The sequence below is a fragment of the Anopheles coluzzii genome, chromosome 2 (assembly GCF_943734685.1).
Source record: "Anopheles coluzzii chromosome 2, AcolN3, whole genome shotgun sequence".
Taxonomy (NCBI): Eukaryota; Metazoa; Arthropoda; class Insecta; order Diptera; family Culicidae; genus Anopheles; species Anopheles coluzzii.
Window position 1 is genome coordinate 107,551,484 of NC_064670.1, and position 26,832 is coordinate 107,578,315.

Here is a 26,832-nt window from a genome sequence, read left to right on the forward strand (position 1 = left end):
AAATATTTCACGAGCTTTTGCGCTTTGCTGGTGCTTTATTTTCAGCACGGATGAGTTGTGATTTTTCTTCGAATTTTGCCTTTGTTTTACCGCGCTCCATGCACCCACACAAAGATAAATTGTATTCATTGTCGGTGGACCGGTTCCGTTTCGGTTTTTGTGTGAATCAAATATTTGCCCAAGTTGACCACGGACATTCTTCTCCACTAAAAAATACGGACAACACCGGATAATACGAGGAAAGGCAATGTCGTGCAGAGAAGAAAAAAAACAAGATTCATCGTTTACTACCACTATACTACCGCGTTGTAAAACCATTCTAGGAAGATTCATAATATTTCGTAGAAACTGGGGAAGGAAAAAGGAATATGTAAAGAGAGAAGTAGCTAGACTGACGCCCTTGTGCCAACAGGGCGAACAAGCAATCATGGCTCGTGTACGAAGTACATGACGGATAGCATGACAGCTTCAAAGCTAGCAGCGAAATGAAATAAGAGATCAGTAGCATTGGAGAAAATTGTAGTTACGATTCCTAGGAACCCTTGGCCCCGAAATAAGGCACTTCTTGTGAGGCAATACGATTTGCGTAGGTTCTTTGGTTGGCCGAAGAATGTAGCAATTTATTAGCTGTTGCTTTCCAGCTCAGTGGCTCACTGCTTTTTTGCGTTACCTTGCGCCGAAACAAAGCCTGAGCTTACTCTGCGTCCATCTGCCGGGCGATGTGCTGTGCGGATCGTGTGCACTGTGGAGCCTTGTATATACGAACGGGCTTGGACGCTCAGCCGACTTACTGGCAAGCCTAAGGGATTAGTAGATAAATCGTTAGCTGTAACAGAGCCGGGACGACGATTATCGCTCATTTCTACTGCGGGACGACCGAGCGCATAAAGCTTTAAAGCGATGGTGCTATGTTTTTTGGTTACTGCACACAGACGAATTCACATTTGTGTACGCCTGAGTGTCTGCTGGTGCTGATGCGAAAGTAATTCCAGTGTAGGTTCTTCCATTTCCAACCATCCAACTTGTTCCATTATCCTGCAACAAGTTAAATAGCAGGTTTTATCAAAGTTGAAGTAAATGTACACCTTGGAGTGCAGTCCAGAAAACCAACATGGAACGAGCCGACTCCATGCAACAGTTTCGGAAAGTGCACCTCATCGATTTTGTTTCCGATCGGAAAATTATAGTAATGAGCGTACCGGACGATACCCCTCGAAGAGAGTCATTCACTTCGATAAGAAGCTTATGCGTAGACCGGTATGAATTTCCGACCCAGAACTTCAGTGAAAATTCTTGTTTTTGATCCAAATTTCGTTTGAAACGACCGACTTTTGCCGCTGCAGTATCCAATCACCATCCAGGGCGACGGATAGCTTTTCTCCCACACATCGAACTAGATTACCACAACTGCAACATATCCGGGTTGAATGGCTAAAGAGTTTTGCACAGCTTTTGGGCCGGTTGCATTTCTTCCATCCTCTTTCGGTGCAATTCCTGAGAGTTTCCAGTTGATTGGAAAGCATTTGAAGCCACTTTGAACTACTTCCTGCTTTCTGTTCTTCCAACGGAATTGAAATGTGTACTCCCAAGGGAGTGGATCGCATTGGTCAGATTCTTTGAAGGTATTCTGGAATAAATTTAACATTCCATTTGCAAGCTGCAAGTTAGTATCGTCATTTTCATCGTTCACTGTTCAACCCAATTTGTTGTAGCTTTGTTTCACTATTTGGATTCAGTGACTGTCTTCTATTTTTATTAGAAGATGTACTTCCCAAAATAAAAGCAGTAAAATGTTCCCTTTTTAATGTTCTGTTCCATCACAAGTAGTAAGCACCATTGGATGATGTGAAGCAATAACCATTTAACTCACTCAGATTCAACGATTCCAGCATGGAGTGCAATTTGAACGAACAGGCTATTGAGTGATCTAGTCATAAATTCAAACTAAACTCCGTTCCTACGAGATAAAACACATACGTGTTGGGATATTCTACCATTCTGACATTCTCTATCGCTACCGTTCATCAGAACGATATTAAAAATCCCACTGCATAAATTTATGCACAAACAAACCTCTTTTTTGTTCTCGCTTATAGGTATAAACACAAACGCCCTAGATTGGATTGTTGGTATTCATGGTGCAATGTTGCATACCCTCGTCCGGGGGAGTACGTTATCAATCTCCTGTTATTTATTTTACCAAACACCCGCTCTTGACACTTAATTCGAAAGCAAACGTCATCTTATCAATCTCACATCGGGGCCGGTGTGATTGATTAACTACACCATGTGCACTGGTGGATACGATTAAATGCCAAACCAAAACGTGTTCTCTCTCTCTCTGCTTCTCTCTTTCTCTTCACTGTGGGACCTTCCAGAGGGTCATAAATCATTTTGTCACCAAGGCGACTGCCTAAGACACAGAGGCCCTTTCTCGGGAAGCTGTGCAAGGGACTTTGTAGTTTGCGTTACCAAACGTCACATTTGAAACTGTGCTGCAATGTATCCATTAATCAAAGACCAGCGTATGTGTGTGTGTGTGGTTGGTACATTGGCAAATCGGTTCGCATTGTGCTGCTACATTCTATGATTGAAGGCCAAAATCAAACACACTCTTTCAAAGAAAAACTACCAACATGCTTATTTAATTACCGTTGAAAGGTATTTTTCATTTTCCACCAATCACTACCACACGTTAACTCTGTTGCACGTTTCGCAAGAAAATCCCGGATATATCGCATCCATTACTCACCCCATTCCTTTTTGCATTTTGTGTGTTTTATTTGCAGATTACTTCACTAGCTGTAGCTGTAGTTGTTTTTGTGTGCCAATGTGGATTGGGCCCGTGTCATTTTGGGCAGTCGCGCTAGAGATCACTCATCAAACCGGAGCAGGGCAGCTATGAAGCAAGCGTCATCCCTTCATCGTTCATTCCATCGCCAGCATCAGCAACCGATCATCATCCGCTCCGCTCACCGCATCATCTCACCGCAAAGTGACCGTATCGAACGGTTCCAATAGAGAGTGGCAGCGGGATAGGGGAAAGGATAGCGCTTTTGCTTTTAGTGCCGATTGAGCTACCGCTTCGCTAGCGCACGCCGCTTGCAACCCCGCTCCGGATCCGGTCCAATGGCTAGCGTTGCGGCCGGATCCGCCGGGTCGCTGGTAGATCCGCCTGGGGGCGGCCCTGCCGCCGGCCAGAAGCAGCGCAAGAAGGGAAAATTTCGGGTGAGTAGACCACCGAGGCGCACCGTTGACTCTGAAATCGAATTCCATTCCGGGCAAGGCCTGGAATGATACTCTGGCTTCGTTGTGAAAGATAAGAGTGAAACGAGATTAACTTAAATTGGCGGGCTGTCGAGTAAATTGGCCGCGCTGGAAACGGAGCAGGACGCAGGAAGACACAGGGTCGTAATGATTCTACAGGCAGCATAGCGCAGTTCTTTCGCAGAGCGATTGGAAAAGTTTCGCACAACTTTTGCGCCAAGTTGCTGCGCCTTAATCGTCCAATTAGAATTATTTTACATCCGTTTCATTGAACGTGCTCATCTCGCGTACCTTTTCTTATATTTTGTCTTCAAGGGTGTGTGTGTTTTTTTACGTTGGCTTCCTTTCTCTTTCTTTTCTACCTTTGTTTTGATTGAGTCAACACAAACACTGGAAAGCTCATTACTGTGAGTCCTTTCCTTAATTATCACCAAGTATGTGTGTGTGTGTGTGTGTGTGTGTGTTTGCTAGCAAAAATAAAGAAGCTTTTCTCCTTACGCCATCTTTCCTCTTCTTCCTTTCTTTCTCCCACCGTCCAGCTCAAGGAACGCTCCTCGTCGTCCGTGCGGGAGAAGTTCATCAACGACCCAGCGTACACGGAAGATGTACGCCATCTGGCACTGCCCATGCGCCGCAACAGTGGCCCCGAGCACGACCCGGGCCGCAAGTTCTACATGATATCGAAGAAAAAGTCCAACTCGGTCGGCAAGGACTACTCGCGGGGCAGTCTGCAGCTCGGTGGTGGCGGTGGTGGTGGTGGAGCGAGCGGCTCGAGCGAGTTCTACACGCTGGACGTGGAGTCGATTCGCCGGGCGGGGCTGAACGTGCCGGAGGTGAAACCGCGGCGCAAGAAGTACAACCACCACAGCAGTGCAGAGCTGCTGAACCGGCTGCTGAACACGGACGAGTCGAGCAGCTCGGACGGTGTGCCGTCGAAGGGCCACAGCAGCACGCTCGACCGTGGGCGGGGGCGCAGCCTGGATCGGCGAAGCTACACCACGTCCGAGGAGCGTACCGCGGTACGGGGTCTTTCGATTAGTCGGACAGCGGGCGACGAAGACATCCCGCTGGGCAGGGATGGTGGACGGCAGCAGCAGCAGCAGCAACGATCTCGCAAAACCCGAACCGTTAGCTCGCGCAGGGAAAACTCCGACCAGGACGTTGAACCGGTAGAGCTCAGTGCAGCGTCGGGTCTCCCGCCGGGAGATGCTTACTCGGAGGATGTCATGGTGAAGGGGGCGACCGATCCAAGGGAGGGTGGCAGTTCCAAGGGTGGTGGGCGCTTTCAAATCGGCAAGCGCTTCCTGAAGGGCGAGATTGGCATCAAAAGCTTCAACTATTACCTGCTAAAGGAGGGCCTCAAGTCGTCCAAGAAGAGTTTGCTCAAGCAACGGTCGGCACCGGTCGTTGCCGCCTCCGCCACCGTCGGTTCCGTGGACATCCCGCTGCCCGAGCCGCCCCAAGCGATGGAATTGATCAGTCCGGAGGAGTGCGAAGACGCACCGGGGGCAAGGATGGTGGAGAAGGGGGAGGAAAACATTTACGAAGAGATTTACTTTGAAGATAAACCGAAATGTCCACCGGAGGAGTACAACAGTAAGGAGGTCAGCGCTCAGCGACCCGAATGTCCGGACGCGAACAGTGAGAAAATTCAATTTATTGACTGCGAGCTGTGCGTGCAGCAGTGCAGCAATGCGAACTGTGACGTGTGCCACGGGCTCGGGGCACAGCACACTGCCCAGCAGCACGAGCACCATCACCATCAGCTGCAGCAGCAGCGGCAGGCCGAGCAGAAGCAGCAGAACATCTACGAGCAGCTGAAGCAGCACGGGTCGGGCGGCTCGTCGGGCGGGAGTGGTCAATCGGGAGGTGGGCTTTACGGTAAAAAGGCTGCCAAATCGTTGGATGTGGATGATCAGATCTACCAGCGGCAGAAGCAATTGCTGCAGGATCAGCAAAAGCAGTCAAAGCAGTCGATTGATGGGCACGCAAGAAGCATGGGCAACTTGGTGGATGAACCATCGATGTACGCCAGCGAGAATGTGCTCCAGTATCAGTCGTACAATCCGAGCAATCCGAATGTGTACAAGCTCGAGACGACGCCGGTCGCGTTCAGCAGTGACTACAGTCCGCTGCAGCAAATCTACTACAAGCAGCAGCAGCAGCAGCAGCAGCTGTCGGCACCGCCCAGCCAAGGTGACACGCTGCCAGCGAATCCACGACAGCACATCTACCAAAGACCCCATCAACCGGGCGGCGCCGTCTCGTCCGGTTCGGACTACTACCAGGAGTTGAACCATAAGAAATCGTCCTCTTCCAGCGATTCGCTGCAGCAACAGCAGCGACGTCTACAATCGAACACGGGCATCTACTATCAACGGGCGGCTGCGGCACTAAGCGACGATCAACATCGCAGTTTGATGAGCTCTGGTGCGGGATCCAAGATCTACAAAGTAAACTCTACCGTTTCCATCCTGAGTGAAGCTTCCGGTCGTAGCGAAGGTTCTTACCATCACCAGCAACAAATGGCGCCTCAAATTCAACCCCAATACCAACCACTCTCGGTGGTGATGAAAACGGCACCACACGATCATCCGTCGACTCAATCCGGTCCACAGGCAAGACCGCAACAGTCTCAGCAGCAACAACAGCAGCAGCAACCCTACGGACGCACCGGAGGCAACATGTCCGACTCGAGCCTGGGAGATTCACTGTTCTCCTATCCGGCGAACCGGCGCTACTTTGGCAGCTCCGAAAGCTGTCGCTTTGCGTCGGAGTCCTGTCGCCGGTGCAGTGTGGAGGTGGACAAGTGCAGCTTCTCGGACACGTGTCGATATTCGGACTGTCACAATTGTGACTGCTCTTCCAGCTACTTTTCGTCCGACTTTGACGACACCGGCCATGGTGGAATGCGCGGTGGCAAGAAGGGTTCGCATCTAACGCACACACAATCGGAAGCGGCTGGCTACTATCAGGCGCCACCGTATGCGGAAGACTTCATGAAACATGTCAGTGCGGTTAAGCGTGGCAATCAACAGCAGCAGCAGCAGCAGCAACAGCAGCAACCGGTGTCCACTACTCACTTAATGGCTGGGAGTAAGATCTACGAAACTCCACCGACGTACGTTGGGATGATGCCGATAACGGGCAGTGGGTTGCAGAAGCCACGGGAGCCAACGTACGAAACGCTGCGCAACCCACCGTACTCGATCCCGATGGTGGGTCCTTCGTATGAAGCCACCCCGCTAGTCGCTAGTGGCCGGCTGTCAATCAGTCAGAGTCACGAAGCATTGATCTCGCCCGTAAGACGTAGTCGATCCAGCAGAAGTACCGATACGGATCAATATCCACAGCTTGAGCGTCGTTCGCCAGTGTCACACTACTCCAAAATAAGACGACCTCATCAATCCAGCACTCTGCCGTCTTCGATGCGCTCAGCAAGACGACACCAGCAACAGGGTGGAGGAGAGTACGACCCAGCCGGGTACAGTGTAATTCGCGAAGGTCCCCCAAATACACGAGCGGCTACGCCCGGACCAAGCGGAGGCTCCACCCTGCCCAAGTCCTTCAGTTTGCAGCAAGCGCGCACAACGCCCATGGTTAGCGGACGGTCGGCATCACTGCTTACGATGGGCCACGAGTATGCGGAAATCACTAAAGCAAGCGCCCGGACTAAACCTATTCCACCGCCCATCAGTACCATCCCGAGCACACGGGAGGCTAGAGCCAGATCGAAGCAAGCGGCCACAGCGAACGTACGTGCCGTTTCCCCTTCACAGTACGCTCGCACCGGCCCATCCGGTATTGCGGGAAGTTCGGCTGGAAATTACGCCAGCATGGAGCGCAAGTCTCGCGATCGGTCGACGAAGCAGGGCAAAAGCTCTGACACTGCAGGAAAAGATCGTTCGCCAGTGCAGCGCGAGCAGCAATTGGAGCAGAAGGGTAAAGCGAATCGAGAGACAGGCCCGGGCGTTGCTGGTTCTGCGGCAGGTGGCAGTGCTTCGCTCACGAGAAGCGGCAAGCCTACGACGGGTAGTACCCGGCGGAAGGAGTTTGTCCGCTCCCAGCAGCAACAGCACCGTTCCAAGCGCCCGGTGCAGGACGATCTGACCGACGACGAGGATGACGACGAGGTGTTCCTGAACGACAAGCTGTACGAACGGCCTGCGCAGAACAATCGGGGACATTCGGGGAAGGTAAGTGTAGCATCTGAATGACATCCCTACCAACTTCTGAACTCTCATAGAAACAGTTCATCTGGAACTGATCATGAATCTGTATTGATGTTGATAGTAATAGTTCAGTGTCCGATTCCGCTGCAATACTGATCAATGCATCATGAACCCGTCAGCAGAAGAAAGTAAGAGAGCCACTTACAATTGTATGTATGGATAAGTATGGTTTTAGTGTCTTATTTTGCTAACAGACAGATTTGCCACAAATGTTCCAAGTAAATTGAATGCAAATCTTCAGCCGCCCTTTGCAAAGCAACGGACATTTTCTTTTATGAGATAATTCGTACTCGTGTATTCTGACCACAACGAGTGCACATATACCTAGAACTAGGGTCTTAAAATAAAGCTCCTTCGTAGATGGTCCAAGAGTAAAATTAGCTTATAGGTGCTACGTAAAAAACGTCTTTAGTTCTTCCAACTTTATAACTAAGTCAATCCTATTACCCCAAGCATTGTCTTTCAACCGCAAAACAATATTAAAAATAAACCAACTTCCAAACATGGCCTAAGTACTCTACAAGGAGCTAGAATTTTTGCATCATGTTCTATATTGAGAATAAGAGACTAGTTGTAAGATCCGATAAAAAATATAAGCTTTTCCTTAATATCTTATTGTCCCACATTGTCGACCTTTCAAGACAATCGATAGATATTTTATCACAATCCTAATCCTTCTATTCCTGACCTATTTCACAATAACTACCCAATTAGATTTCATCCACTTCCATTCCCCAGAAAAGGGTCCCTTACCAAACTGCTTGAATATTCAACCGTGCCTTGAATCCGTCGATTATCTGGATTTACCGCTAACATCAACGTCATCACCATTGGCTTAGATCGGGCTCCTAATCCAGTGCCTTTGCTAATGTCCCGGCGATTTCCTTGCCGGCCTCTCGCTCTCGTCCAATCGATGTGCTTTATTGATTCATGAAACGAGCCAGCTAGAACGTCCCGAATGGGAGACGGAAATGAGACAGACTTCTCTCGCCCCTCTCGCAAACAGTCCAATATCAGTTCGACACCGAAATTGATCTAAAACTGTCCCTGGGCAATCAAACGAATTACGTGAAGAAACTTTTGCACCATATCGGCGTACTCCTCGGAGTCGCTGCTCCGCATATAGAGCAATTCCGGCCATCCTTGTTGGACATTCGACGTGCCATTTCATCAGCCATTTCCCGGATCCCGAGGTACGTGAATCCGTGCGACGTGCTACCGTCTAGCGGTTTGTGTCCGCAGCCCGGCATCGTCGTCCTCCTTGCAGTGAGGACATGAAAACAAGCGTCATAATTACCGGCGCTAAATAATTCAGCTAATTAATTGAAAAGATGTTGAGTGCGGGCAGGGTGTGAGACAGGGCAGAATCTCTCGCGAGCAACGGAAGTCCGTGTCACCAGAGGTTTTACTTTCTTCGGTTCGCCGAAAACAAGGATCTCTGCTCCGTGCGGTCGACCACACGAACGTAAGATTAAGCGTACTAATGGTCGGAGATGGTGGTGGTGGTGGTCTCGTACAGACGTACCGACCCACCGGTACGATAATAAGACTAATGTACCCCGGTAAAGTCTTTGGTTTTTGGCCGGATGTCCCGTGCCACCAACCCGACGCAAGACGCACAGGCAATCCAAAATTCGTGGCAAAACGTGGGCAATCCCACACATTCACATCATGTTTCGCGCGCGTGGTGTTGTGCCAATGCTCTGCCTGCCCGGGGCTCCCCAAAACTGTACCAAGAACGGTACGCAACGGACAAAGGAAGATGCTTAATTTTGTTGTGAATATTTAAAGCCTTCCGCGTGTTGGCCTGAGTTGACTGGGAGTGTGGAGTTTACCTCGGAGGCCAGCAGCACGGCAGATGGGCGCGGAGGTCATTTCTTAGAAGACGCCGACGGCACGTTGACTTTCTATGAATGTTCACGGATGCACGTGGGGATGTTTTCGCCTGGCTTTTCGCGGCGCAAAAGCCGTGTCTGTGTCTGTGCACGCACGAGCTGCCATTTTTATGCCACCCGGAAAGCTGATACCGGAAGCGGCACTGGTGCGTCATAAGCGGGTCTTATACGCGTCCTAATTATCCGCACTGAATCCTGAGCGAAACCCCACACAAGCTAACCGTGAATGAACAGTAAAAGAGAACCGGAAGGGTTTTCACAGGGCACAATCCGCTTAGTGGAGCCAATGTTTTGGAAGGGTGAATGGCAAGGCAGAGGGTTAAGGCAATTCCGAGCCGCGCACACAACACAGGGTGCCAATTTGTTGAGCATGAATGTGGCGCTGATTGATAGCGGCGGATGAAGCGAGAGAAAGAGCGTGCACAAACAAGAGTGGGACGGTAGCTAAGTGTTCCAGGAATCGGTAAATACCGACGACGAACCCGCCTACCCATCAGGGGCGGGGATGAAAACTCACCCCACGATCGGAATTGCCTTTTCGGAATCGTTGCTTAAGGCCAACACGGTGCCTAGCTGGCTGGTAGCAGATGCGGCGGTGACGTTTATTGCCACCGGCGGGTAAACTGACGGCTTTCGCACGAGATTGCCGATTGCCAGGCACGTGTGTGTGGGTTAAGAAGCTGCGTAAGGTCCTTCTCATTCCCAATTCAGTATTGAATAGAGATTATAAACTAACGCCCGCATAGGATTAAGTCTTAAGAGCACCCTTGTGGCGTGATAGTTACTGTGGAGTACCTAATGTATCTAATGTACCATGCCCGCTCGATTCGCCATTGAATGCCACTCGATTTGATTTAATCTCTTTAAATTACTCCCCTTCAATAGTTTACTGAATGTGGCTAACCACACACCGAACGGTTTCGTTCGATGTTTATCGTTCGCATCGTTCGGGAACAAGCGCCCAACAACATAGAAATCTGTGCCTTCGCTCGGATTGCATACATTTAGGCGAACTTTATGCATTCAACAGACTTAACTTCCAAAACGATAACTTTAACTTGAAACGATGAAATATCCCTTCTCACAGCATCTCGTACACCGGCTAATGCCGCTGGTCGATCCGTATCTGCTTCAAAACTTTGCGCCCAAAACACTCTCTCTTAACTCTGGAGATTTTTCAAACGACATAAACATAAAAAAGACTATCCTCAACATTGTCGTCCCGCGGTGCTGCTGGTGCACCTTTTTTTTGTCAACTCAGGTATTCCCGAGCTTAGGCGATGGTGGTTGGAAGATTAGAGTTAGTGAAAAAGTTTAGCCCATTTTTTCCCCCGACCGATCAAACCAACCATGAGCAACCATCTTCCCCCGAACAGAACAACTACAAGGGTACAGAAGTTTGTGTTAGGGGCCGTGTGCTATCTGGATGGTAATTTTTTTCATAGATTTTTTGTTGTTTTGTGTTTTGTTGGTCACATCTCGTTGATTGTCTATGCTGCTGCCTGGAAACTAAAGTCATTTTGCGCTTGTAACATTTACACCATTTGTCACTTTGTCAGGACAGCAGGAGCATTTATTTATCGCCGACTCCATTTTGATGTATCGTTTTAATTCAACTTGTTTAACACAATAAAAATACTTGTCTGAATTTCAAGCAATTAGAGTATTTAAGAAGGAAAACCTAATGCCAAACTATGCTCATTTTCGGAAATTTCTTCGAGCATTTTACGTATGGCTAACTGCTAAAACCAACAAAGAACCTGCACCATTCATTAATCTGACGCTGGCTCTTTGAATTGTGAAGCATTTTAGCACTTCGTCTGCCTCGACCCGGTTGCCATTTTTGTAACTAAATAAATAACCATAAATAAGGATTGGCAAAATGTGCTTAAAGCACCATCTTCAGCCAACTGTAGCAATATACCGCCGGCAACAACGGGAATGTCGACAAACCAACCTTCCACCAAAATACATACACACACACACACACACCGAAACCCATACACGCCTGCAAAATGCCTGAAAGCTTTCGGGCTCCGCTGAAAGGATGAAAATTAATGAACATGCAAACGGATTGCCAGTCAGTCGGGGCAGCCGTTACAACATTGCCGAATGGAAATCGTCCCATATCGTCCTACCGGCGCAAGCCAAGGACCGTAGAATGGAGCTGGTTGGTAAAGAAGGGGATAGAGGGGGAAACACAGAACCGGGCTCTTGAAAAATCCAAAACCCTACACCCGAAAGTGGGCACTTTAGCGAAAAGCTCTGCCTTACGGGCAAATGAATAAACCATGAGTGCGAAGACGAAGACACGACACGACGATGGTCGACACCGACCGAAGGGTGCACGGGGCACGGTGTGGGATATTTTACGGTGGAGGGGTTTTTTTTTTTTGTGTTGCTTCTCTCCACTTCACTTTTCTTACACGTTGTCTTCGTTGCCTTTGCCGCCGGGGTGTTTTTCCCTGTCCCGTTCCGTTTCTGTCAGGTTCCTTCGAAGGGAGCTCATAAACTTGCCTGGCTTGGTGGGAGTAAAGCACACAGGCAAGAAGACAAAAAATTGAAGATCCTCAAGTATGCTCCCATCACAAGACACGAGAGCTGTTTTGGTTGGACACTTTCGACACCGTTTGTCGAGTGGGGGGGGGGGGGGGGGGCAGGAAGCAAGGGTGGCAACGAGTCCCAGTCGAATGGAAAAGCTACGAGGGATACGACTCCGCAAACAACCTGCTCGTCCCTTTCGTCCTCCCCTCTCCGTAAGTAACGTGCGATATGTTTACGTTCGCAGCGCTGTGCGTCGCCAATGGCATTTGCCTGAGAACAACAGCAGCAACTATAACAACACCACCAAGTACATGGAGTGGAGTAGTAAATTCAGCTCGTCCTTCGTCACGCCGGAGATGGATGGGTGTGGATGTGAGTGAGTCGTTTTACGACGCCTTCACGCACACGGGAGCGTTGTGGAGCGCAGTTTTTTTCCTTCGCTTCCCTCTTTGCTTGAAAATCTGCTCCGGAAGCTGAGCTGGTACAACGTGGACAGCGGGCTGGGGGAGGACAGCAAAAGGTCAGTTTGGTGAGGGGTTTGTTTCACCGTACAGACCGCATGCATGCGGTGTGGGTCAATGCACTTGGGTGTGCCTGTGTGTGTGTGAGAGGAGGGGTAAGGAATGATTGTGTGCTGTGGTGTGACGAATGAATTGCCCGGAGCTGATGATGGACAGGGTGCATCCGGCGGCAGGACGAGTTCTCTTACTTAATCGCCACTCGGGCAGATTTTATCACTCGCTCGTGCAGGATCAGCCCTTCACACAACGGTCGTAGTGGTGATGGTAATACACATGCCAGTGGAATGTGTCAGATAAGAGCTACTGAAGCTGCAAGCTTACTGCGGACCTAAAGGCAGCATGAGGAGCATTGAGTTGTATAAAATGGAAGGACTTCTTCTTTTTTTTTCACCGAAAACAAAGAACAGAAGACTTTTTACTGATGATGAACAGAAATCCAGTGCCATCAAGCGTAATGAAAGCGGTTCGGGTCGGTGTAGTACTGTTGTAATGAAAGTAAGTAGCCAACACTCAATTGAAAATTCTCTTTGTTGTATCTTTGGTACTTTGGTGAACATTTGTACTCTTTTTTCACAAGTTCCTGATTTAAAACTGGAACCTGTTAAACTTTTGTAAGTCTGTATGGGGTATATCAAGCTTGAAATGTTATGTTTTGGGTTAGGTATTGCTTGATGTAAACGGCAGTTTTGTAATGCAACTGAAACTTCTCCTGGGTGGTGAACTAACTACCCTGCTATGGTTTACACAGTCATAAGGCCAACTAATAAGTGGTAACAGTAGAGCTAGACCAACTTAGATTGTTACGCCCAATCAGGAGAAGATACGATATGTTCTGGAGGAGGTTTAAAATCGTTATCAAATCATGGAACCCTTGTGAATATCAGTAAAATTCACAATAAATGACAAACAATTTATTTGAAAGTGAAGAAATAGAATCAATTCCAAAATTTACCCAAGGATTTTTTCGCAAAAAATGAGGAGTGTTAGCAATAAAATACAGTAATAACATAAAATAGGGGCGGTCCCGTGGTACAATCGTCAACTCGAACGACTCAATAAAATGCCCGTCATAGGTTCAAGCCTAGAATGGACCGTCTCCCGTAGCAAGGATTGACTATCCGGCAGCGTGGTAATGAATTAAGTCTCGAAAGCCTGTATAGGCCGGCATGTCCGCGTAGGACGTTACGCCAAATAGAAGAAGAAGCAATAAAATATATAAAGCTGTTATTCGAAATGTATAATTGCTTCTTCAATTGCTCGATTATAGGTAATTTTAAAAGGCTCTTGCCAGTCATCGCCTTTACTGCATCGCATCGATATCTACGCACCGTTATGACCACTTAGGTCACTTAGAGACTTTCCGGGTTGTTCCACCCCTCTCCAGCGCTGGTCGGTCTGACGCGATGTTACGCTTGCCGGTTGAATTCAAAACTGTTTCGGATTGCTTTGATTTGAATATTTCAACCAAGAGCTTCAAAGAACATCTTCGGCTTCTACCGTGGCCACAGCGAGATGTGATAAAAGGCTTGAATTTGCTTTGTAATTTTTGTATTGTAACCCATCCTTATTGGACCGTATGGCTCGTTTAACATTAATTAATAAATAATAATAAATCTTAGGACATTAATCTTAAAAAAACTCCACACAGTTAAACAAATTGCTACCGGATCTAAAATAAGTTTATAACCAAATATTTTATGTATTATCAATTCATTTGCAAATTGTATCTATGCAGTCAACAACTGCTGTTCCTTAACAAAACTGATGTATACATTATTATTTTAATGTTACCTAACAATCGAGCCAGCCAATTTTACGAGAACCTACAACTTCCCAACAGTTACGAACGAAGCTGGAAAGTAAATTTGCTTACGAAATCGCTCGTTATTGCCTTTTCATCTTTATATTCCCTCTAGGAGCGTTGGGTGTAGAATTGGCAAGCTTAAACCATTCGGTTCTTGCCACCCGTCCGTACAAGTCCAATCTTCACTCATGCGCTTTTCCAATCTGCTCCAATGATTGCACGGAATGTAAGCACCGTGAACCACCCTGCACACAATGTAGTAAACACGTGTTGTTGCAGCACAAATACAGACGCTGTTTGTTTAACATCTTTTCGCCCCAGAAAATGCGCAACTTGTGCTGACCACTTTAGATATGTTACAGCATGTAAGCGAAATCCGACCGACTGCATAACGATTCCTTTCGCAGAAGTCACCCGTAAACCGGGGAGCTAACAATCATCTTTCTGCTACGAAACACATTTCACAACCATCCCGAGAACGCTCCGATGTCCGTGTCAGCTCTGCGAAAATTCAACGAAATTGTAATACCCCTGAAGAGCTTACAACAGAATAGTAGAGCAAAACAGGACACGGATCAATGGGAATGGAAATCAAATGCCCTTGAATTCCCGTGCTGGACAGTACCTATGTTTCACTCGTTCTCTTTGCTTTCACTGTGCTTTCACTGTGCTCTACTACATGGTATGAGTGAGGAGTCGTCGTTTCTAAAATTCTGACTCAAAACATGCTCACAAACATGCTTTTTTCCTCCACGCACCGACGACTGAGCTTTCCGTTACAGAATGTCTCTCGCTGAGTGTGCTCTCTCTCTCTCCTAGCATCCTCTCGGTAACATCTCTCCCTAAACTAAGCACACCATTTTCCATTTCCCCGTCTCTTTGCAGGATGCGTTCGCGAAGGATTCGCCAGTGGCTCTCGCATCGTCCCATCCAGTGACCGCGCCACAAACGACACAGACAAGCTCGTTAATCGCATCGACAACGAGCAGCAGCATCGGCGGTGGCGTTGGCACGGGCGGAAGCGTCAGCACACCGCCAACCGCCACCTCCACCACCCTGACGACCTCACCCTCGAACGGGCGAAGCTCCGGTGCGCAAGCTTTCGATTTTACGCTGCAACCCCCAACGTCATCCTCCTCGTCCAGCGGCACTCAGCCCCACTCGTCCTCCTCGCCCACGGTGGCGGCCACCGTCTCACCCGTGCCCGCTCCACGAGCGAAATCAAAACAAAAGCCAGAGCTCGGTGCCGGCACCGCAGCCGGCAGCCGAACGGCGCCCGGTGGCGCTCAGCCGAACGAAAGCGAGAGTTTGCGCACCGAGCGCCCGAAAGCTCCGGTGCCGAGTGCCGGGCTGAGTGTCGGCGTGAGTGCCGGACCGCCGGCGGATGCTGGGCCACCCAGCAGCGACGGCAGCGGCGGTCTCTCCACCACCGGCAAGGTGGACGGCAAAACAACAACAATCGCTGCACCGATCAGTTTCGAATCTGGCGTCGTCGGTGAAGCAACGCGTCGTGACGTCGTGCGTCGGCCAGCAAGCGGACCAGTGAACAGGTAACGTGCGGTTAGCGCTGGTAGTTTCTTTCGAGTGGTTAATTCGTTTGCAATTAGTTGTGATAGCAAATGAGTGCTCTTTCCAGGGAACTTACGTGAGAAGAGCTTTCAATGAAAAACGTTTATTTTTGAATCGCCCAAAAATATCCAATTTCTTATAGTATAGTGCACTGATTTCGAAGCTTTCGCGTTTCAAATGTGTTAATTTCTTGTTAGAATTTCAAAGCTTGCACCTTTGCAAAGCAAAATCACATTGACATGCCCTAATCTACCCACGCTGCCTGGTTCGTGTGTTTATTCTGCCGTGATAACCGCTTTTCCCATCAACAGTTTTCAACCCCCTTCTCCCCCTCGTCCGTGTGTCGGGCCGGGTATGTTTATTCATCTTCAGCGTGCTCTCCTTCCCAAAGGCGTTTCCGTGCTGCGTTTGGTTTTCCGTGCGCGCGGTACTGCTTTCCTTTTGGGTACGTTCGTCGCCTACCCTGCGCCGAGCCGTTTCGGTGCGAGATTCTGGCGTTGTATTACACTCCTCCACCGGTTCGAGATTTTCCATCATTTTCCATCGCTCCCAAGAGAAACATTCAGCCCCACCTGGAGCCCATTCCTCCCTTCGCTTATTGTTACGCCGGTTGAAGAAAAAAGGGTTTTTTTTTATTTTGGTTTCACTCCAACCCATCAAGAACAGTGCTCAACGGTGAAAGGTAGTGATGAGCAGTAATGTGTGTGTGTTTGTATGGTGAAGTAATAAAAGTATTCGTAAATGTGAATGTGTGTGTGTGTGTGTGTTTACGGCTCAGTTGATCGTTTCAAGCTCATCCATGAGCAGAACCACAGGTGGAAAGGATATCCTGTTAAGTGAGTGATTGCGCTGTGAATTCCAGATTTCCCAACCCTGTGATGCGTTTCATATCTACTTTGTACGTGTATGTATGTGTATGTGTGTGTGTGCAGTGTACAAAGGGCACAAAGCGAACAAAGCCGTGGATAATGGTTAATTGTGTGTGAGCAATGTAGAAAAGAGAAGAGGGAGAGAAGCAGCAGAAAGAAACAGCAGCAACTGGTGACTGGTGTGACACGACACCACGGCGCACACATATAGTGCAATGGGAATCGTAGAGGCTCGGCTCGGGGCTTTCTTTTCGACCCTCGCTAAACATTTTTCTCGGAAAAGCCTAGCGAATTAGTGGCCCTTGTGTAGGTTTTTTTTTGTCGCTTTTGCTTTCTTTCCCTTCCATCGTAGAAACCCTTGAACTCTTCTCCCCTGCATGCATTAAGAAAGCTAAAAACTGTTCAGTGAAAGAGAGAAGAAAGCCATCGCCTCCACAGGGTAGCGCGCGCAGACGATTGACAAATGCCTGGTGCATTCAAGTGCAAGTGCAAGTGGTGTTGATTGATGTATGTGTTTTTTTGTCGTTCCCCCTATTTTCGGGGAGCTCTCCAATCAACTTCCACCTAAAGGGGGGGCAGTGGAAAAGTGTCTTCCACTCCCATTCCCTGCAGGGGGTCTGACGCTCGTTTGCAACAGGTTTCCTCACAACACTCACTCACTCGCTCGGGCCCTCGGCACCCGGGAGAAGGTCGCTTATGTGCCTGGTCGAGCGGGCGCGCGATTGTTGCGTGTATACCGTCCGTTTGCGAAACGGGAAATTGAGCGGCACTCGATGGGCTCGACCCGACAGACAAAGAGAGCGAAATTTACAGGCGAGGGGCATGTAGAAACAGGGGGAAGGGGTTCGGTCGATTTTGTATTGGCCGCCATAGTCGAGCGGAAGCGATTTTTTTCTGAATTGAGAGTGAGCGCGCGCAGCGCTCTCTCGCATGCCTTCAAATTACACGGGGCGCTCTCGCGATACAAAACAGCTGATCAGCTGATACCCCCTCCCTCCCGTTTTTTTCCTCTCGCGCTGCGCTGGATGCGCGGATCAGCTGTTCTTGCTCTCTCGCGTTTCTTTCGGTTTGCGCTGCGCTGTTGCCGCACTTGCGCGCTGCGCTGAACACCTCCTCCCCCTCGTTTCTTTCGTTGCGCGTTGTGCGCTCTGCGCTTTCGTTCACTTTGATTTGCTGCGTAATAAAATCGCATGCATCGAAATAAATTAAATTACATCAAACTCGTTTGATATTTTTACACTTTATTGAAACTTAAGGCACAGTTCCACACATCGCTAACCACAATCTTGCCACAAAACCACACATATTTTTTATTATAAATATTAAAAAAAAATCGTCACTTCAAGCACCCGCTTTACTGCCTGTACGTTGTTCATGTTGAATACTGTAAAAAAAGCATTGAAATAAAGCAGCATAATTTACATATTCATGTTGGATTATGAAAGATTATCGCAGCTTTATTTCAATGCGCACAACACTTCATCAATTGAAAATACGGCCGAGGCTGTAATAATGTTAATTGAAATAAACAACACTTCAACACTTCACTTCAAATTACATCGAGCGCCCGGGACTTAGGCTAAAACGCGCGCGGCCTCACACTGCGAAGGCTTGAACTGTACTGACGATTTTGTGTGGTAGCAAGAAAGGGAACGCACGAGGAACACTCGCTGCACTAGTGCGAGCGAGACACCGACACCAGCAAGCCGCTGCGAGAAAACCAAACTGAGCGCGCTGGCTGAAAGTGAACGCACACATTCACACATGTGTGATTGTGTGAGTGTAAAAACTGTGTAGAAAGCAAAACACGCTCTCGCCGCCGCGTAATTCCGCGTATTTCCAACCGTCTCCCCCTGCTTCTACATGCCCCTCGCCTGAAAGACGCACACTTTTACATTCTCATTGCTAGTAGGGGAAGCTCCACCGCTCTCGACATTTCCCATTTCGCAAGCAGCAGCACACAGAGCGCCGTTTTCCTTTCCACACACACACACCCTCCGGGAGGAGGGTGCAATGCCATCGGCGACGATGATTTGTGATGAAAGTGAGTTTTTCTACCCCGCCTAGTGCCGTGTGCGCTATCGCCTCCGGGCATCGGTTTGCCGGTTTCGGGGGAATTTAGTGGTCAGTGGCTTTTGTGCGATGGCTTGTGTGGCTGTGATGATGATGTATGAAGTAACACTTGGCGGCAGGGCGGAGAGCGCATTTGCGAGTGAGAGTGCAGTGGAGTGATCTTTGGAAAACCCCGTTGCCCTTTTTTGTGCTCGCAGTGAACACGATCAAATCGCTGCTGGTCAGCGTACATTCCAGGCTGATAAGAAATCGGTACCGCATACTGGCAGTGCATGAACGAAGACGCAACCGAGACGAACGACGAAGACAGCAATTGTGAAGTTGTTCATCCCATTTATGGGTAAAGTTTTCTCGTTAGGATTTTTGTTTTTTTTTTTTTGCTTCTTCAAACTCTTACGACGAGGAGAGACACATTAACACAGCGCATAAAATATCAACGATCCGATCAAAAGTGGGAATCGTCCAGTTTGTTGCTGTCTCCATAAGGGAGTGAGTTTCTGTGCTGTGTATGTGCACTCATGTGTGTTTGTTTTGTAGGATCAATTTGTATTTTCGAAAGGGAAGACGAGAAGTTTTCCACGAGAAACGTCAAACAACAACGGCTGAAGAGTGTATGTGTTCAATGTAAAATGTTTGATTTTGTGCTCGGAAAGTGAACCGGGAACGGGAAAATTACAATAAGCAACGACCAGCACGATTCTATGTAGTGCCGATCCCGCAGTGTGCATAAAGGATAGTGTATAGGTGAGTGTGTGTGTGTGTGAAAAGCGGTCCAGCACGAAGGTTGGGAAAAGTGAAAATCTCCGTTCTTTGTTCGGGTCATCGAAGGTGTTTGTGTGTGTGTATGTGCACTTGAAGAGTTCTTGCACAGGTCGCCCTGGTCGCCCATTTTCCCGTAAGACGGGTCAGGGTCAAGTGAAGTGAGAAACGGTTTCGCGTGTGCTCTCTCTCTCTCATCTCGCTCGTTCTCTCTCGCTCTCTCTCTCCTGCATTCCCTTGAGCCATCGGGAGCAGCAGCTTCTCAAGAATCTAAGGATCCACCACCGTAACAACGTGTTCTCCCCGGCCACCAAAGGTTTGATTTCGTTTCCCTTCTTTCTACCGTGTTCCTTATTCTTCCGACCTTTCTCACTCAAGCCGTTTTGTATGTATGGGGTGTTCGTTTTCGCCCTTCTAAGGGCGGAAAGCACGACCAGGTCCATGTCCCATTAACAATCTTCGGAAAGGTTTGTTTCGGAGTTTTCTTTTGGGTTCCCTTGTTGCGCCACAAACGGGTTTTCGGGAAAAAAGGTTGTAGGGTTAAACGAAAATACATTAAACAAATTTCCCCTTAACTACCAATGGTCCTCCCACCGGGAAACGGGGGTCACCAGTTGTCGCCCGGATCGTCTCGGGCTCGATTTATTTTCCTACCAAAGTGGATCAAGAAATTACTCGCAGCGGGGCAGGCAACAAAACAAAACACAGAAAAAAACCAAAACTGCCCTTTTCATTCTTCGTTCTCTCAGGTCGCTTATTGGGCTTAGACCGTTAGACGCACAATCTGGCAGCGTTGTGGGCTGTTAGGGGCAGTACGGGCCGCCCGGAGCTGGGGAAGCGAAGCGGCCTGGAATAAGAAATTACATTCACATTACATGCTCTCAACCGTTCGATGGGTACGGTGCGTTTAAAATATGCATGGAAATATTTCTATCCAGCTGCCCGAGGGAAGAAGATGCGTCTAGTTTCCTATCCCTAAACAGTGGGATGACTTTGAATTAGATTGGTGTCTAAGGCCGGTACAGAGGCCCATGTGTTTAGCAATTGTGTGCAGCAGCAGCAGCCACTAGTGGGCAAAGGTTTGCTTAACCGATTTGCCGGGAAGCGTTTGTTCAATTTGCAGAATAATTGGTAAATGGGAATGTTTTCCACCCCAGCAGCGGTAAACTCGACTGCAACCAATGGATTTCCTCATACACCCGGTATGTGCACACAAAGAAAGAGAAGCAATTCATTTGTGTGTGTGTGTGTGTGTGTGTTTTCCCCCAACCTAACCTCTACCTACCGATAAACCATTTTGTTGCTCATTGCGGTACGGTATCGGTTAAATGTTAAGCTCGAAGCCTTTAATCTTTAATTAAAAACGAAAATAATCCAATCGTGTATCGAGGGGGTCGATGGGAAATTAACACCAGGAGGTGGAAAAAAAACTTCACATTGACACACGAATGGCCGACTGCTTCCGGACGGACTTCCAATTCGCTTAACCGCATCGATATTTTATCGGGGGGGGCGTTATTCCGGTTGCAAACACACGCCCAATTGGCTGCCTATCAAACGCACCGCGATCGTTTTCCGCACATTTATTCGCTGCTTAATGTTTCGCAAAAATATATACACATATACCATTTCCGACGGGCTGGATAAAAGTAGTTTCGCAAACAGTCCCAATTTCCCGAGTGTGGGTGTCTTTTTTTTTTGAGAACGGATTAAAGATTGGAGCACTCCATTTTCTCTGTACTTGCTCTAGCACACCGTTCCTTCAGTGTGTGATTAATAATTGAAAGCACTTTTCTGCCGGGCGCACAACTTGAACACGCTCAAGCTCAGTTCCCAGTTCCTATTGTTCCTCATCTTCCATTCACTCTTCGCGCACTCTTCACATTTAAAAATAAAAACCCGAACACGAAGCGCACATTTTACGCCCTAATGCATGTTCATTGGGCTTCCTTTTTGACGAACAGCAGCTGCGGGTACTGTGTGAAGTGAAAGGGAGGGATTCAACTTTACCTAGAATACCGTGCCGTGATGTTGTATGTCGTGCGATGTGCGGTAAAAAAAATCCTGCCGCCAAAGTGTCTTTGTTCCTAATATGTGTAGTGGAAAACGGTACTTCCTGTTAGTAGCATTGCAGGCAAAACGCGTAACGCTTCGTAGCAAAGGACGCTCGGCGGAACTGTTCGTTCATTCTCTCTCTCTCTCTCGTTGAATTCTGCAGCGTTGAATTAACTGCGCTGTAACGAGCTTATTATATTATGTTTCAGAATAAAAATCCTGTTTTTGCGTGTAATATTACTTATGGTACGAGCTTCGTCGTCCAATGTAACGCATTTGTGGCATGTAATTGGCATAAGAGCTATCTTTTTGTTTAGTTTTAATTTCCAATGTTGAAGGTAATGGATAATGTTGTACATAAGAAACAGTCGTTGCCTCTGTATATTGCCTTTAACTCACTTGTTTTTTTTTTGTCACCAATTTTTGACAGCGTATTACAAGGTTTGCCTCTCATACATCAGTTTTTCACTGTAAGTCAATAGTTTTGCTTATACAATTTTAGAAAAAAATATTTGTAACTTTGTGTTCTGAAAATAATTTCTCTGTGATTTGAAAAAAAAAATCAATTTAAGTAAAGAATTTAATAATTTAAATTGAATAATTTCAAATAATTTAGTTGCTGTACCAAGTTTGGAAGTTGCAACAAAGTGAAAAAAGCTGGCTTGTATATGTTAATGTTGTTGATACTCACTAGTATTTTTTACCCAAAAAAAAACATTCACATTTCACAGTGTTTGTAATGATTTTATAATTTCGAATTACAATTGTCATATATCTGCTAGAATACTTTGTAAATTTATCATGATTCCAATGATAATCGAATATTGTTGACTTACAGACAAAAATAGCGTTAGAGTCTATAGTGCGTCCTTTACATGCTATAGACCTGTTTTAATCGTAAAAAAAAGATTACTCAATTATAGTTGATAAACAAGTAATTACCTAAAGTTATTGTACAATATTATCACTTTTCTGAGTTTTATGCTTCTTTCACCAAAAACAATGTAATTTTGCTATTACTATATTTACTTTCAACATTCGATTATTACTCCTCGTTCACACACACATGATAGCCAACACAAACATTATTCGATTATTATACTAACGGTTTGATGTGATTTGATCAGCGGCCGCTCGTTATCCGCCGCCCTGGGCCGCCTTATCCGCCGAAAATAATTCCACTGCTTAAGCTTTGATTGAAAATTGTTCGCCCCAGCCGCCGGCTCGCGTTCATGCTGCGCTTAAGCTGCTGCACTCAATTTACCCCCCGCTCTCCCAATAATCACTCCCACTTTGCAAAGCCACGTGGCGCCTCATCATGATTACGCACGAAACAATCAGGAAGCGACGATTTTGTAATCGAAGCACGCAGCAACATCAGCAGTACCCACCGCAACAAGATGCGTGCGTTAACGGCGCTCAGGGGAAAAACAACCCCCTCGACTCGACTGGGTTGCTGTATTTTTTTGCTTCCCTTTCCTTCTGCCCTTTTACTTTCCTCGGCGGCTCTCGCTATCACCCCGGATAATGATGATAAGGATTAGTTTCTCGATGGCGGAAACCGGTCGTGGCGACCGGTACGTAAAGCGGTTTGCACCGCCAGGGCGCGTCTGTCGGTCAAGTTTTTCCTTGTTGTGGACGGTCTTGTCTTGTTTTTTTCCCTCCCTCTCCTATTTCTGGTATTTTCATTTTACTCTAGACTGTTTCATCGCAGACCATTCCAATGCCAGACGCGTGAAACTGCAATTTTGCTGGAAGGAAAATGGATGAATGAAAAAAAATACGATTTTCAAAAAAATAGCTTTTACCTTGTGTTTCTCTTCTTTCTGGTGCCGCCAAAGTGTGCGAATTTGTTCCCCCCCCCCCCACCTCTCTTTCTTTCTTTTGTACACTTTTATTACTTGCAATCTTCAATACCCACGAGCCTTATGCTCGTTTGGGTTTGTGTGTGTGTGTGTGTGTGTGTGTGTGTGTATAAAACTACACACAAAAAACACAAGAATCCCAATCCCAAGTGCCCAAGACATCCCACCTTTTGGGGAGGATGCCAACGCAAACGGCCTGCTGCACATCAGTTGCAGATCATTGGCAATTTTCTCGCCGTACTTGGAAAAGTGAGCCGACTTTTTTGTTTGCTTTCTTCTGTTTCGTTTCTGTTGCTCGTTGCTTGGCCCCCGTCGGCTAGGATATGCCAGTGTCAGCATGATGCAAAATGTCCCACGGCACCCATCATCAGTTTCAGCCCATCTTTGGAACGGTTGCGGAAAATTGGGTTTTGTTTGGAATATGTTTTTTTGTGCAACAGATTTGGTGTCTGGCCTTAAAGTGATCGCAAAATTAATCGCCCTTGGTGCTTTAAATTAAATCGTTCTGAGAATGTTTCCCTTCGAACAAGGAAAGTAGGCGCCAGCCGAAGAGATTAGATCGATGGTTCGAGTTGTCGCCAATGTTGTGATTTATCTGGAAATTGGATTAAATGGGCAGCAAAAATACTATCGTTATATATATATATATATATATATATATATATCGTTTGTCTTGTTTAGGATTGAGTATTTAATAAATATCGGTTACATTTCTCTATTACTAATTGATAGCTCTACTAAACTGATGTTAATCTAAGCATAACCTGTTCCTTTGGGGGTGGGTAACACTAACATAATGCAGTAACCTGGTGAACAGAATTGGATAACGATCGCACATGACGCAACGCCACACCGAGCCGTCAACCGAATGATTTATACGAACGAAACACCTTTGATGCGCGTTAGATATTAATCTTTCAACAAACCAACTCACACAGCATGTGGGTTAAACACATACGAAAATGCGCACTGGGTCATCGCACATTTGATCCACTATTCATAAAGCAATTCACCGTGCTACGAACTTCGACCATCCATTCCCTTGTAACTGGATGATGTCGAATTTTTTTATATTTTCATTCCATCACTTTCTGTGTGGTCTCCTAAAAAAAATAGTAGAGCAGCCAGAGGGGCTTGAATAATCGGCTACCGGACTGTTTACACACGCGTAGATTCGTTACACATTTCACCATAAAACTGAAGGAAAAGGTAAATGCTCTGGTGAATGTGTAAAAGTTTTCCACTGCTTTAGCTTCACCCTAGCAGGTGAAAAGAAAACATACAAGCAGACGATTTTCGCTCCATCTTCTCTTACACTCGACCTCAAACTATCACGCCCCTGCAATTGCTCCAGTAACGTCCTTAACAAAACACAACGAGGCAGTTTGGCAGTTGGGCCGAAATGAACGAAACGCGTGGGCCGAGTTGGGGAAAAGCAAGATGAGCGTGTAACATCTGCATTTTTCCGGCACCGATCTGTCCGAAAAGTTTAGGTTCAATTGGGCCGGCCCAGCATCTCTGTGTGTATGTGTGTGTGTGTGTTTATCTCATCCGAACTTTTAGTTTGTTTGAACCAATAAAGAGAGAGAGATAAAAACACACGAAATACAGGCAAAAGGGCCAACATAATTTGGGTCAATTTGTAAAAAGGGGCCTGATTTTGGAATGTATTTAATTATTTCTGCTACGGAGCGATGCATGAGCCGATGTGAAACTTTTTGCAGCAATAAATTGTTTTGAATCCGAGCTGACCCGGGACATTTAGCTGCTGGATTTTGTTTCATTAAGCTTAAAGGGAGCTTTAGTAACGCAAGAACTCTTGTCAGCTAATAAAGGAGATATTTTAAACAACAATTCACATCCTTCAGTTCAATTAGGATGTAAAAGTTCTGCACAAGTTCTAGCAATATTTTGACTAAAAATTTTTGAGCTAAGTAAACTCAGATATACTTCGATAAAGTAACAAAGTTGGATGCAAATTAAAAAAAAACATTTTGAATCTCTTCAAAGTAGTCTCAATTGATAATTATAAAACCTTTAACAGGCAATCTTTTCTAACACACAATCTTCACGGCATCGAAAACCGAACGGAATTGAACACAAAAACGAGAAAAATTGAAAACCAAATCACATCATGTTTCATTTTTATCTTTCTATCAAGCGGCTTTGGTCACGAAGGAATTATTTCTGAACGTGCTATTTATCTCCTTTTATCACTTTTGTTTACTATCACTTTTCACCTGACAGTTCACCTTCTTTCCGGAGGGGAGAAAACCCACTAACAACACACCGATTATTAAATTGATTATCACAATCGCTTATAAATATTTATATTCCCTATTATCCGATCTCGCCTTCCACGCAGCCCTCTCCCATCCATACAAGCATGCTCAACTATTCGCACTATTGCCCGTCGTGCCGAAGAAGCGTCGATCAGTTTCAATAATTATTATTGATTCATTACCATTCGTCGGCGCCCGGAACATTCAATCAAGAGTGCGCGTGCTTCAGTGACTGTGAGAAGCGGTGAAGCGGTGTTCCGTTATCGAGGGCGATTCACACGTCTTCATCGCCGCCGCATCTTCTCCAGCGCTTTGAGGGGGCCTGTTTGGAAAAATAGAAAGCAGTCAAAACGTGCGAATGACGAGCGCTCTGACGGATGTCACTTTCAATCGGCTGTGCAGCGGGGCACGTCTTGTCCGCCAGCCGCGTTTAGTGCTTCCGCATTCGTGGCGGTGTACTTTTGTCGAAAAGAAATCAGTGCCCCCCTTAACTTAAACTGATGCTCTCCAGAATTCAAACACCGTTGCTCCAAGCTTGTAGTGTGCGTGGGATGGGGCGGAATGGTTCACGTTGGCAGGAAGATAACCAAACCGACCCACTCATTGCAGCACTTACGCCCCAAGAGCATCCAAACACACACTTGAACGTTCGATGAGGCTTTCACTTTCTTTCAAATCGACGTACCGCGACGAGGTTTTTCCCTCCACGATTACCGCGCATAGCTGGCGCGGAACGAAAACCGTGCGATAAGACGACGGCCAACCACAACAGATCGAGATTTATTATTATCCTTCACATCCTTCGTGCGGGTGCTTCGGTGCTTCGGTGGCGCGACCTTGGCCGGCGCTTCCGCGTACTGTGCGTTGCGCGCGAATCTTCAGCAAACGTACCCACACGTTTGTGTGTGTTTGTGTTGTTGATGGTTTGTTTTTCCACTTTTCTTTGCCGTTCGCCCGCCAAACTGCTTAGACAAACAGTCGGCGCCTCGGACAGATTTATGATCCATTTTGGGGGGGGTGGTTTATTTCGCCAACTTCGACACCGCCAGTTTTCCGCGATCGATTCGATTGTGTTTTATGCGTTCCTCTGTGCGTGC

The 26,832-nt window shown here is 47.1% G+C and overlaps 1 protein-coding gene across 3 annotated transcripts in view; it reads left to right on the forward strand.

Moving 5' to 3' along the window:
• Positions 1–26,832, forward strand: part of LOC120949199 (serine-rich adhesin for platelets) — a 173,853-nt gene that overhangs the window by 19,642 nt on the left and 127,379 nt on the right. For all 3 annotated transcript variants that reach the window (XM_049608039.1, XM_049608040.1, XM_049608038.1), the window contains exons 2-4: positions 2,790–3,228; positions 3,807–7,463; positions 15,149–15,813. In XM_049608039.1, coding sequence (XP_049463996.1) covers positions 3,130–3,228; positions 3,807–7,463; positions 15,149–15,813 — 4,421 coding nt within the window. In that variant the 5' untranslated portion in view covers positions 2,790–3,129. The remainder of the gene's footprint in view (positions 1–2,789; positions 3,229–3,806; positions 7,464–15,148; positions 15,814–26,832) is intronic.